Below are 13,934 nucleotides of genomic sequence, written 5' to 3'. Positions count from 1 at the left end.
CCTGATTCCAGGCGCAATACAGCAAAACCCCCAGGTCCCTGTGTTCCTACAACTCCAGGAGAGCGACTGGATAGACTTCTCCCAATTAAAAATCATGCACATAGACACTGTTTTAAAATAGCTAGAGAGCCATGGTTCCCATGGGGGGGCAATTTAGCAACCCCCCCCCAAGGGTCATGTGGCCATGTCTGGAGACATTTTTGATGATCACAGCTGGGAGTGCTCCTGGCATCTCGAGAGTAGAGGCCAGAAATGCTGCTAGACGTCCTTCCACACTCAGGGCAGCATCCCTGAACAAGGAATGGTTCACTCCAGAGTAACAGTTGTGCCACAGTTCAGAAAATCTGCTTCAGAGAGAGCTACCCGCTCGTCTTCGCTTGGAACTCCCCCCGAAGTTTTCTCTTCATCTCTTGAGACGGCGATGGTCTGTCTGAATGTCATGTCCCCTCACAATTCTTGTGTTGAAATTGTCATGCCCAAGGTGATGGTATGAGGAGGTGGGGGGGCCTTTCGGAGGTGACTCAGGCCACGAGGATCCTTCAGATGGGGTCAGTGCCCTTATACGGTGTGAAATCTGCGACCGGGAAGGGCCTCATATGACCAGGCTGGCACCGTGACCATGGACCGGGAAAAGGAAATTTCTGTCGTTTATAAGCTGCCCGGTCTGTGGTATTTTGTGACGGCAGTCCGAACAGACAAGGACAGGAACAAACGTGACGACTGAGATACGGCCGCAAAATACTCTGGACCAAATTAAACGGAATTAGGTTAATGAAGTATTTTACTAGCACCGGAAGATAGATGCACGTTGGCCCTGATTTCCTACTCGGACTTGCAGTTAAGATACTGAGGGGTGGGTGTGCAGGGCTGGATTACGTTAGAAGATTTCTCACTATTCTTCGGGGGACTACGTGCTCAGCAGGTGGTTACCACGGAATCATTCACACCAGCACAATGGCGCTCCTCCAAGAATGTATTTATTTACATGAAAACACCGTTTTATACAAATTGAAGACAAATCTTAAAGGGTTGGTCCAGGCAGGCCTTCCCCTTTCACTTTCTTTCACTGTCATAAATAAAATGTTTTAGACTGGTTAAAAGAAACTGAATCTGCCTCTCCTTCCCCACTCCAAATGTTTAATGTCTCCAGTTACCCTTTAAAGAAAACTCTTGCCCAGGGTGATTTTATTTAATTTATTTATGTAATACAGTGTAGAAAGCTATCATGGTCATAAGCAATGATTCTGTACAATCATCCTGCGGAAAATTTTTTGGGAGAATTCCTGGTAATTTGAGACCAGCAGAGCACCCCCTCCCCCCACCCCCCCTCCCGTAAAAGTGCTTACAATGAACAGGGATTCTTTTCTTTATCAAAGATCCAAAGATACATGGACAAAAAAGTTTCAATTCTCAATGCCTAATGTGTGCACATAAAACAGGCACAAAGAAATAAATGTGTATCCTCATAATTCCTATATCACAAATCTAGCAGAAGCAGCAATCTGTACAGTAAAATGCAATCATGGAAAAAATTCTCTAGATCATTTGGAATACTTAGAAATGCTTAACTTTAAAATGCATAGTGATCAGGAAAAGAAGACTTTAGGCAAGAGAAGCAGCTACACTCCCACGTTCACACGAAGCATCCCCCATCGATTCTTAAAGCATATTTCAAGTAGGACTTAATTGGGTCACAAACCACAAGAATAATATACAACTGGCTAAGGGGCTACGTGATAAATAATCAGGAGAGAATCTATTCATGCACTAGTTTGATACAGTTAAGTTCTTTACAGTACACAAAACCATTAATAATGTAGAGACCAAAATGTAAAGAGAGAGAATACATTGCTGATTTGTATATTAATTCAAGTTCAGGCATCTACGTGTGTTACAGCACAGCTGTCGAAAGGCGATAATGAGTAAATAATAAAACAGGAGGGCTTGTTTCTTCCACATTATTCTATAAATGAACACCGATGGGTAGTGAAGCAATGGTTTTGCTGTCCGACTTCAGAGGCTGCTGTGGTGGGGGTCTAGTTCTGCATCTGCTCGAAGAACTTGTAAGTGGGATTTTCATAGCCATTCTGCTGCATCTTGGAGAGGTGGCGCTCCTCTGGAGTCACAGCAGCGTCAACCTGAAATGCAAGGGCGAGAAAAAATGAGTTTAAAAAAATCGATCTTTTACGAGTGCACACGTTGAACCGTAAAGGATAAGGAGCACGGTGCGCTTCCTTCCTTCCCAGTGACACCTCCGAGCAGGACACCTGCGCCCACCAGTTACGCAGATGCTCCATCTGACCACCAGGTGGCGCCTAAAACCTTGCCGAGCTTGCTCTTCTCGCAAAGCGCTCCTTGGTTGCTCCCCCAGCTTAACAGTAACTGGATGCATGCAGCTCAATAAATATTTTTTTTCTTCCCTGTTGGCTCGCTAAGGGACCAAAAGGCCACAATGGAAAACTGTTTTACTTGAAAGTGTGGTGGTAAGCTGGAAAAAAAAAATCCAAGAGCATCATGGAGAGTCAGCAAAGTATATTGGCAGACGCTTAAATAAATCCAGACTGCTGATTATCTTTCCACACTCATTTTAATTTGTCCCTGCTTTCACTAAATTTAATATGACAAGAGGTCTGAGAATCTTTTAATTAAAATGATGATCTACATGTATCAAAGGGGCCATGTGGCAAGGAAAAAAGGAAAAATAGTCAAAGAATATACTGTTTTAGACTATATATCTATAATTTTTTTTTAACTGACTACTAAGACTACAGAAGTATGTCCAGCTAAAGATTTACAAACAGCTCCTCTGTGTTGCTGTGCTCTAGGTCTGGGATCAGGCCAGCAGCTGGAAACCTGGCCGTCCCCCCCACCCCGCCCCGGGTCGCTGTGAGGACAGAGCTGGGAAGGGTATTTGCTCTCTGCACGGCCGGCAACGTGTGCTGGCCCTGTCACGTGGGGAGTGGCTGTTCACGTACGGAGTATATTTGCTGTACCACTCACGCCGCACAGCAGAGAGAGGTACTGAACTCTGCTGAATGAGTGAAAGCGGAGTTTCGTTATTCCGCCTCGGGAGCAGGGGCTGCAGTACCCCCTTCTCGCCAAGCCCGGGCAGCCGGGATGGGAAGCAGTGCAGCGCCCAGGCCGCCCACGACGTGCACGCTTCTCGGGCCCCAGCCACACGACGTTCCCGTTCCGCGGCCTGGTCAGAGATGCCTGCGTTCGGCGCCAAGACCTCATGCTGCTCCAAGGACAGGCCGGGGCGTCTCCCCCGAGAACAGAGCCTCCAACAAGCTCCCGCCACGTCCCCCCCCGGAGGACACTGCGCAAATGCCCGCTCCGCGCCACCGTCCTTGGGGGCATCACCACAGATGTTTTTCCTTTCCCTCTTCTTCCTCCGACCCGCTGTGTTGTCAACAAATGAGGTCTCTGTGCTTTTTAATTGGCAATGGTGTCATTAGCCGCGGACTCATCAGTTCCAACGCCGTCGTGGACGAGGAGCACCGATAACGAGAGATTCCACCCACTCTCCGAGTGCGCGCGCCAGGAAACAGCCACAGGAACCCGGGCATCTTTTTGTTTCTGTGCCACCTTTTAACTGGTATTTCAAATAGTGCAAGATCCAGCGCAAAGCTGCCGTGTTTCCGAGTATAGAAAAAGTGCTGCGTGACCGTTAAAATATCCTGCTTGTCCGTCCTCCAGAAACACGTCAACCCTCGCGCTGGCTGTCCACGGTCATCTGCATTCGTCAAGGTCAGGGGAACACCTGGCAACTTCATCGTTTATCTCTTCTTCAAAGGCCAAAGCCAAACGCGTAAAACAGCCCTGCCAGAAATGGGAGGCAGAGGCCGGGGTGGAATGCGGGCGTCCGACTTTCCTGCCTTCTTGGCCCTTTTCCACCTGCTAATCCTCATTATCTTCTGCTGCCAGGAGGGCAGTCAAGCCTCGCCAGTCCTGCAGTGGGGAGGCTGAGCCCGCAGGCCTCAGAGGGCTCGGGAGCTTCGGGAGGGGGGATCATTTTTACAAAATGGTGCCACGGAGCTTGGGTTGTATCTCTTTATCCCGAGCCCCTTGAAAGCTCAAGGTGAAACACTGAGTACTCACATCCATGGATAAACCTACCACGACAGGAAGAGCATCAGGTAAAGGGGCAGGCTTCCTCCCTGGCGGGGCTCAGCGATAGGTCCTTCAAGGCTAAGCGGCTGCCCTGGTGTGGGCGCCATGCGAGGGCCAGGCCAGTACGGTGCAGGCAGGGCCCTGGCATAAACACCCCAGTATTAAGGGAAGCTGGAGCCAGTGATGCCTATTCTGGAAGGAATGAGGGAACAAAGAAGTTGGGGACAGACTCCCCATCTGCCCACCAGGCAGGAACACCTACCACTTGCTGAGATGGAAACCCACATGCACACACCTGTGCACACGCCCCCCTCCTGAATTGCTGGATTCGACGCATCAATAACTGGTCCTGTCTTCATCTGCTCTAGGTACTGGGCGCTGTATCTTCATGGGAGACCCCGGGCCCCTCTGTACTGCACTCGGGCTTGGCTTCAACCTTTAGCCCTTCACTACATCCACAGGAATTTACAGCTCAACTGTCAGGACGGCAGAGATGAAATTCTATCTGGGTCTCCTTAGTTTCTAGTTCCTCCGTATCATATGGTCTCTAGTGTGGGTGTGGTAAGCCAGTCAACTCCACATTTTAATTTTATTATGTAGAATACCCAGCAAGATGTGTGTTACTAGGTGTCCCTTTCATGCACGACACTGAGCTAGGCTGAACCAGAGTCCTGACCCCTAAGATATTCCATTTCAGGTCATCTGGGCGGAAAAGGAAAGAAGATAAACCACAGTGACTTAATACATAATCACAACGGAGGGTAAGACTATCCAAGGAGCTTGTGCAACGGGAAGGAAAACAAAGCAAACTAACCAGGTTTTCAAGCTAGTCATTTACCCCACCTCTAACTGCCCCCCCCCCCAGTGTTGGGTTTTGTGTTCAGTCGTGTCCATGTTCATTTTCTTAAGTGTAATTCCATCTCCTTCTAACTGGTTCACTTATGTTTGCTGCCTACGTTAAGTGATTGTTCAGGCAGGCAACGGATTCCTTTGCTATGCCTTCATCATCATTGATCCCTGATGCTTTTCTTGAACCTTCCAGTATCTCTTCCTGCTGTGTGCTTCCAGCCACAAGAGATTCTGGGTTCAGCCACACTTTCCTGTGCCTCTGCTTCCCATTTAACCTGACCGTTCCGCCCAACTGCTCCACAGTACCCATGTCAGTGGTGGCTAGGTACGTCCATCCTGGTGGGTCAGCTTCTCGCCAGGAAGAAAGGACCCCCCAGGACATGCTTTTATCATGTTATCAGTATGATGGCACATTCATCAGGGAAAGTCATATGCTGTAACTCCATAAAAAGCTAACTAGCAACTCTCTTTTTATTTAGATCATTAACCAGATGGCTAGGGGTGTGTGTGAAGGACTGGAGATTTCCGATGGTCCAGTTATTAGACGCGTGAGTGGAAAATATTTTTATACCCTATAATAGAGAGAATTTGTGCCACCCCCCCTAATTTTTGTTACGGAGATATATTTGGCATTAACGTTATGTAAATTAGGATGTACAACCTGTTAACTTGGTACATTTATACATTGTAATATGCTTGTCACTGTAGTGATAATTAGCACCTCTATCAGGTCAGACAATTATCTGTTCTTATCCTTTCTTATTAGTGTTTGGAATAATTAAGTTCTAGCTTCTTAGCTAGTTTGATGATTACAATACAGTATTGGGGTCTATACGCATTATACTGGGCATTAGATCTCCAGGCCTCATTGACTATTTGCTGCCAGTTTGTACCCTTAAACCTCTGTCCGCTCCCCTCCAACCCCTTTGTTAAAGGTGAAGTCTCCATTTAGGAGGAGTGGTGGAAAGAGTGACAACATGCATTTTGGAATATCCAGTGTCCATCCACTTCCGCGTAGAAGAGTGCCATCTGGGGTCAGTGGACAGTGTAGGAGCTTGTTAAAGCAGGAGCAACTGGGATCAGTCAGCTGGCACTGGGACCCTCAGCCACCAGAGACGGTGGGGACCTGGGGGACATGGGAACAAAGGGCCGTCATATCACTGCCTGACACATCAACAAAATACAGTCATCTCCTTGGGGAGCGTGGCCGGCTAATGGCTTACGGCATGAACCTCTGGCCTTATGGCTAAGCAAACCATTACATCACTGTTTACTGCTTACTTTTAAAAACAAACTGGCAACTGCTAACGTCCAACTGGTAATAGCTCTATGAATAAAAATATTAGGCTTGATTTCATCGCCATGTCTCTGCCCTCTCCTGCAGGACCCTTCCGCTCTGAGAAGGGAGGTCCCGGACACCGAGGCTTTCATCGTGTCTTCACGCACTGAGGGTGTGAAGCAGGACGGTATTCTGTCCTGACAGACGCAGGCCAGTCCAACTGGAAACGCTCATTTGCGTGGTCTCCGTGAGGCAGGGTTACTCACTAATGGAGCAGGTTAGCCAGAGCTGGGAATAAGCTTATTTCTGGGGACCTGAGTGTGAGAGCCTGCCGATGGGCAGAGAACGTCCGTCGGACGATCGCGTCCATTCGGGGTAGACGCCGCTCTGCTCTCGGAGACAGGGTGCTCTGAAACCCCATGGCACCCGAAATCACCTGCGCCAGGTGAGACCACCTCGGTGCCTCCGTGGGCTGCAGCTCCTCGAGTCCACGTTCAACCACCCCAGCTAGACCACAACCTTCCCGAGGGCAGGGACGGCGGACGGCACCTCGGATGAAGTTCTCGTCCGGCGCTGCCGTCCGCGGCTCAACACAGGACCGCACGCAGCGATGTTTCCGGAAAGGAGAGAAAGGAAGTCCTGGAGAGGGAGAAGGGGGTGGTTTCCAGGCTCTCGACAACACCTGCACTTTCAAGGAGGAGGAGGGGAGAAGAAATAAGGAAAAGAAACGCAATACGAGGAGGGCACTCACTCTGGAGAGGTTTCTAGATGCCCTCAAGTAGTGAGCGGAGTGGGTATCAAGAGCTGAATAGCTGTCCTCCCTACAGCTCTGCTCCTGCAAGGATGCCTCCTGGCTTCAAAATGAATTTATTTATTTATTTTTTCGGAATCTGTGTTAAAGTGTCAACTCACTCTCTGACATCCCAAACCCAAGGAGACTCTTCTTGGTGACTAACCACAAGAAACTTTTAACCTAGGCGCTGTAACGAGGCTTAAAAGGCAACAAGTTCTCAGGGCGCCTGGATGGCTCAGCAGGTTAAGTCTCGGACTCTTGGTTTCAGCTCAGGTCAGGGTCTTAGGGTCTTAAGATCAAGCCTCACCTCCAGCTCCGTGCTCACCACAGAGTCTGCTTGTCCCTCTCCCTCCTTCTGCCCTTCCCCCCACTCATGCTCTCTAAAATCAATAAATAAAATCTTAAAAAAATACAAAGGTAGCTAGTTCTCTTGTAGACAAGAGATACTATTTTCTACACTTCACACCGGTGACTGAAAGGAAAGAGGTCAATAATTCTCAAAAATGACTGCAGTGATTCTAAGCCCCTTTGGAAACTGCTTCCTTGGGTCTGGGGTGGCACCTTTTAAGTAAGTAGCTGGTGAGTCTCACAAGCATGGCAGAAAGTCCTCCAGAGAGACCTTGCTTGTCTGCCCAGCATCCCTGGGCTCTGTTATGGCTGAACTGTGTCTTCCCAAATTCATATGTTGAGGTCCTAACCCCCAGTGCCTCCCAATAGGGCTGTATTTGGAGACAGGGTCTTTAAAGTTTAATTACGGTTCAATGAGGTCATTGGGACAGACCCTAAGCCAACAATACTGGACAAACCAAACCCGCCGACACACTGATCTCAGACTTGTAGCTTCCAGAACTGTGAGGAAATACACTTCTGTTGTTCAAGCCACCCAGCTGGGGACGTTGCAATGGCAGCTCTAGCGAAGGAATACGGGCTCTCTGGACTCTCGCACCCCAAACAGGCACTTGACCCAATAAAAAGGAAGATGTTTCTTGGGTAGATTTGTCAGCCCGAGGCCCTTAAAACATACTGGTGACAGACGGCGACTGCACTTACAGTGCTGAGCACTGTGGCATAGAGAGTCGTCAAGTCACGTTGTTGTACACGTGAATCTAACAGAACATCGTATGTCCATTCTACTTCAATTAAAAACAAAAAAACTCCCATACAATATATTAAAGAAATGAAAAGGGGCTTTTTTTTTTAAACAAGTGAGCTTTTTTTAAAAAAATATTCAATTAATTAACATATAATGGGTTATTGGTTTCAGAGGTAGGGGTGTGTGATTCATCAGTCTTACATAACACCCAGTGCTCATTACATCCCGTGCCCTCCTTAATGCCCATCACCCATTACATAGCCCCCCCCGCCCCCCAGCAACCCTCAGTTTGTTTCAGTGAGGTTTCTGGCTCGGCCATACGTTTAACTTATTTAACCTTTTCCTGCCCTTCTCTGCTCGAGAATGGTGGGGAGCACATTTCTTTGGGGTTAGGGAGAAGTTTGATTCACTGAAAATATCTGGACTTCTCTTTGGTGGAAGAAACAATGGATAGGATATGTGACAATTATTTGCACCTTGGCCCTACTTAGTTTGACAGTAGGTGAGCACTTCTGTCTGGGTCTGTTTTCTCATCTACAAAATAAAAAGATCAATTTGATCACTGAGATCTCTTTCAGCTCTAAAAATTCTAATCTCTCTCAAGATGTATTAATTCACTTTCTATAATAGTTTTCTAGAAAATTGCATATACTATGAGGATTCCCCCGCCATGGCCCAACACCAGAACTGCATTTTAAATGCACCTGGCTGGCTCAGTCAGTGGAACATGTGACTCTTGATCTTGGGATTGTGAGTTTGAGCCCCATGCTGGGTCCAGACATATTTAACAATAAAATCTTAAAAAAAATAAATGCTTAAGAACTTATCTGTAAATTTTATATTTCAGTATTTTGTATCACAGGTTTCAGAAGTCCTATTTCAATCTTGTAGCTACTCTGTCTTGTTGGGGTAACCCATGACCTCCGTGCTGTACACACTCATGTTAGTCACGTGTTGGCCCGTGGGACAAAATCTTGAAGCATCATCGTGCAGTAATTGTGACCGTCACTTGGTGAATCTTCTCCCCACCTCCAGTGTGACCGCACGAATCCCCGGAAATGAAGATATTTCCGGCAGAAGTGTAGGGTAACAGGTTGAACGTCTGGACCAGCCTTGCAGGTTCTGCTCAGCTGTTTGGTATCATGTGATTTTCTGTGAAACTTTAAAGGTAAGACTCTTTCCTGCAAATTAGCATCAATTGCTACTACCTGGTTTTACTTATAAGTAAAAAAACAAACAAAAAACTAGGGAATAAATGGGTTTAGGTTTCTTTAGCTTTAGGATTTTTTGTTTTTGTTTTTTTTTTTTTTAAAGATTTTATTTATTTATTCATTCGACAGAGATAGAGACAGCCAGCGAGAGAGGGAACACAAGCAGGGGGAGTGGGAGAGGAAGAAGCAGGCTCCCAGCGGAAGAGCCTGATGTGGGGCTCAATCCCACAACGCTGGGATCACGCCCTGAGCCGAAGGCAGACGCTTAACCGCTGTGCCACCCAGGCGCCCCTAGCTTTAGGATTTTTTGAAGCAGACTTCTACCTTCCTTTTCATTTCTAACTTGTTGTAGTTTTTTTCTTTTCTTTTTCAACGTGTGAGGGTAATCACCATATCTTGAAGCCAGGAATCATCATTAGTATTATTTTGACATTTCAATACAAATTCTAAGAGGCCGAGGGAGCAGCGTACAACCCAATGCCTTGATCACAGTATTTCTAAGTCAGAATGAATGAAGACCAAAACAAGAAAACAGTTGCCAAACTTGAGCTTCATGTAGGAGTCTAGATTTTTTTTTCAAAGAAGAGATACTTAGATGATTCTTAGCTTAATGCCAAGCAAAATCTCCTGCGTAGTCTTTTTTTGACTCCTGCTTGCCAACACGCAGCCATGTTCACCTACCTCCACCACACCGTGATGAATGGACGTGTACTGCTTCTTCTTCAGCATTACCAAGGTGATGACGATCACTGTCGCTATGACAACACCGCCCACCATGAGTCCAATGATGGCACCTTTGTTTGAGCCCACATCTTCTGCAAAGAACACCTTGAAAACAAACCAAGAAAAAGGACATCAATTGCAGGATACAACTGGATAAGGCATGTGAAGAGTTTCAGTGTCTATCCTATGCTGTAAGTTTGAGTTGGTGGTCACTCTGTTATTTGGTGCCTACTTGGAAAAAAAAAATCACACATTCTACCTACTAACAATGACACCCGTAGTCTTACAGAATGATGTATAACATGTGTTTTCCCCAGTTCTGGGAAGTCTACTTTCCACCCATCACCCCAAGACCCTAGAAAGGCAAAAGAGTAGCCAAGAGAAACCTGAAACCCTCTGATCAGTGGAACATCTGGTGAGAGGTGGGGCGGGGAATCTACCAAAACCTAGAAAGGCACGGATCGTGATTTTGAAAAGAGGTTGGCTGGGAGACCTGATGTATGACCAGTCCGCCTTAGGTGCTTTTCAAACCCACAGATGTCCTAAGTTCCTTAGAGGGACACTAATACATAGGAATAAAGCATCTGAGACAAAGGAGAAAAAGACACTTGTTACCTACTTTTCGCCACGACCATTCAATAGGACAGTACTGAACCTCGAGAAGTATAATTCTTAAAAGAGTTGTTTCAAAGGGAAGAAGTAGTTGGTAATGAGATAAGAATTTTAGTGGTCACCCAGAACTCCCTGCTTGCTTACTGTTTTCTCCAGAAACCCAACTCTACCTGCTGTTTTATTCTTGCTGTTTGTTTGAATTGAACATAAACAAATTTTGGAAAACATTGTCAGAGATATTTATTCAGTCTGATAACTCTGCCACTCAGCATTCCTTCATGTTGTTGATAAAAGTCACTATTTCTCAACTTCATCTACCTAACTGGAATTATAAAAGCATGCTGCACCTTTTATAATCCTGTTACGTAAGGAGAAGACCACCTGGCCCAACTACTACTAACATATACCACATTTATTATAGAAATGAATGAAAACAGCTCCCTAAAGAATTCTCTCAGTCTAATCTCAACACAGGAAGAGGACCGATTTTCCACAGTGACAACGAACATCCTAGTGAAAAGACAATATAAAATACAGCAAATAGAGCCAATTTCTAAGAGTCTTACTCAGGGTATATCTGCAGCAAAATGAGAAACAGTTCATAATTATTCCCCTTTCTCAACAAATATGCTGGCTCAACATATTTATAAAAAGCAAATCATTAATTAGCTAATGATAAAAATGTGAGGTAATCAGGAATAAATGCAAGTCTGGACATCTTCCTATGCCTTTAAGAAAATACTGTAATTTTGTAATATTCATTGCACTAATTATAGTACATTATCTTATCAACTAGCTCAGTAGAGGGAGCTGATTCTCCTAATTGCTGCTGCTACCATTAGTCACTGTCGCATTACAGGACTTCGCGTAATTGTGGAGATGGGCTTGTATGACACGGGCTCCAGAAAATGCAAGTCCGCACATTAATCTTCAGCTCTGTGCCCCACCAGCCCCCAACTCTTCAGTGGCTCCCCCCGAGTTTTTTTTTTTTTTTTTTTTTTTAAGATTTTATTTATTTATGTAACAGAGAGACAGCCAGCGAGAGAGGGAACACAGCAGGCGAGTGAGAGGAAGAAGCAGGCTCCCAGAGGAGGAGCCCGATGTGGGACTCGATCCCGGAACGCCGGGATCACGCCCTGAGCCGAAGGCAGACGCTTTAACGACTGCGCTACCCAGGCGCCCCTCCCCCCGAGTTTTTTAACTTCTTCAGCATCAGCCAGATCAAGAGTGCCCCAGATTTCATCATAATTGAGATGGGATTAACCTGCCAGCGAAAACCATGCTTCAAAAAACTGAAATGTTCTTGTACAAAAAGATTATGGGAGTTGAAATGCAAATCTGAATCACAAGCCAGTTTTGGATTTGCTCCAATTATTTAGAGTGAAAAGAGGCATACACAGTACTTCACAGGCATTTCTTCTGGAATTTACTACTTGGATTTAATTTATGAATAATTGGAAAGATATTCTCTTCCTTGAAAAAAAGCATGCATGTGTCCCCCCACATGCACCATAAGTGCCTGAGAGTGAATACTTCTCAATTATTATTATTGCTAGGAGGATTTTATTACCATTTTTTGGTTGACTACTGAATGTGCAATAAAATTGTCTTCTTTGTTAATTTAGCCCCCTTACTATGCTTCCTGAAAAGATGAAAAAAACCCCAACATAATGCAGGATTTGATTTGTCTGAAGCTTCTGCTAAAAGATTTTATTTAACAACGGGAGCTGCCTGGAAAGGAGATGGGCGCTCTTTGATTTACTCTGATTCTAACATTCGGGGGAAACAACAGTGGGCGGGAGGAGACTTTATCCAAAAAGGAAGCTGCTGTCTTCCTTGCCCAAATCTTTCAATGAGCAACACTGTTGGGAACATCATGGAGTCCTGTTCACCTCCTGCCTCCACCCACCCTGGTAGAAACCCAAAGACCCAGTCTTGCAGGAGAACCGAAAACGTGGGCTCTGGGGAAGGGTCGGGAAGGAAGGGCAGAGGGAGAGAGAGCGGCACAGGGAGATAGTTAACAAATGCCCACTCAAATCCACCTCTTATAAGCCCGTCTTCCTAGAAAACAGAGCGGAAATGAACTAGAGCAGATATTATAATATACATTAATTCCACTCCAAGCCCTGAGTGAGCTTAGCTGCCTTCTAGATGTAAAGAACGTCTATATAAAGATCCCCGTTTTCTTTTCTTTATGTGTCCATGATACCCTATAGGCAAGTGCTTTATTCTTGTCTTTATCTCTTCCTTCACTGGCTTTCTGGCACAGCGTGAACAAGCGTGAACAGGTCATCTGGCGAGACAAGTAGAGTGGCAGGAAGAGGGAAATTATCTTACGTACCAATTTCTGATGATGAACTTCGTATCCTGAGTCATGTCGGAACTCGGCGTCCATCTTCACCTCAGAGATCTCTTCCGTCTTGATGTTTGTCAAGCCTGAGCCTGCATGAACCCATAAGCATCACACCATTACTAAATGACGCACGGCTCTCAGTTCAGTGTCTGCGTAAACACGAGCCCTCTGACACAAAGGCTACCAGAACCTTCTCTCTAGGGCTGGAGTGAGAAGAAACAGACTAATGACTTTCTTCAAGAAAACGGACACCCTGTATTTAAACCCTTAACCACTACCTATTTCAAACAAAAAGAAATTAAAGAAATCCGAAGTTAAAGCTTCCACTGCCTTTAAACACACATTATAATTTTTTTTTTTTTAATGGGGAAAACCAGAAGTTAAATGCTAGTTGGGAGGTTGGCAAGGAAGCGTTCCCAGAACATACTGGTTTGTTCTAGGGGCTTATTGTTTAGCCTAGTCAATGTCTTTTCCCATGTGTTCTCATTCTTTTGGAAAAAATAATAAAAGTCTTCAAAAATCAGCATTAATTACCTGGTGGAATCAAACTGCTGCTTTAGGGCTTTGTTCCAGTTACAAATAAATTATGTTCGTGTATCTATGCAGTGAAGCATTGTAAAAATCGTATTATTTACTTAGTTAGGTGATTTGGTTATAGATACAGAATATAATTGGTTTGTCCACTGAATAAAGACTTGCAGTACATAATTTTAGAAAATGTTTCTGTGGGACTAACAGAATTTATAACTTACTAACTCTTCCTTCTCTATAATGATACATGATTCTTACACTAATTGTTATAATAAATTTCATTTTTCAAATAACAATTTGAAGCTACAAAACAAAATGCAAAGCCATTTTTAAAACAAAAAAATGAAGAAACAAAATATAAATATCAGTTCCCATGT

General features: G+C 45.3%; 1 protein-coding gene across 4 annotated transcripts in view; it reads right to left on the bottom strand.

The window, feature by feature from the left end:
• Positions 1-960: 960 nt before the first annotated feature.
• LOC103673071 (amyloid beta precursor protein) overlaps positions 961-13,934 on the bottom strand; it is a 256,172-nt gene continuing 243,198 nt past the window's right edge. For all 4 annotated transcript variants that reach the window (XM_040621078.1, XM_040621080.1, XM_040621079.1 and 1 more), the window contains 3 exons: positions 13,015-13,115; positions 10,020-10,166; positions 961-2,138 (listed from right to left, as the gene is read on the bottom strand). In XM_040621078.1, coding sequence (XP_040477012.1) covers positions 2,037-2,138; positions 10,020-10,166; positions 13,015-13,115 — 350 coding nt within the window. In that variant the 3' untranslated portion in view covers positions 961-2,036. The remainder of the gene's footprint in view (positions 2,139-10,019; positions 10,167-13,014; positions 13,116-13,934) is intronic.

This window comes from Ursus maritimus, unplaced genomic scaffold, assembly GCF_017311325.1.
Source record: "Ursus maritimus isolate PB19 unplaced genomic scaffold, ASM1731132v1 scaffold_4, whole genome shotgun sequence".
NCBI lineage: Eukaryota > Metazoa > Chordata > Mammalia > Carnivora > Ursidae > Ursus > Ursus maritimus.
The sequence above is the reverse complement of the archived record's forward strand: the minus strand, read 5'-3'. Positions and strand labels throughout refer to the sequence as shown.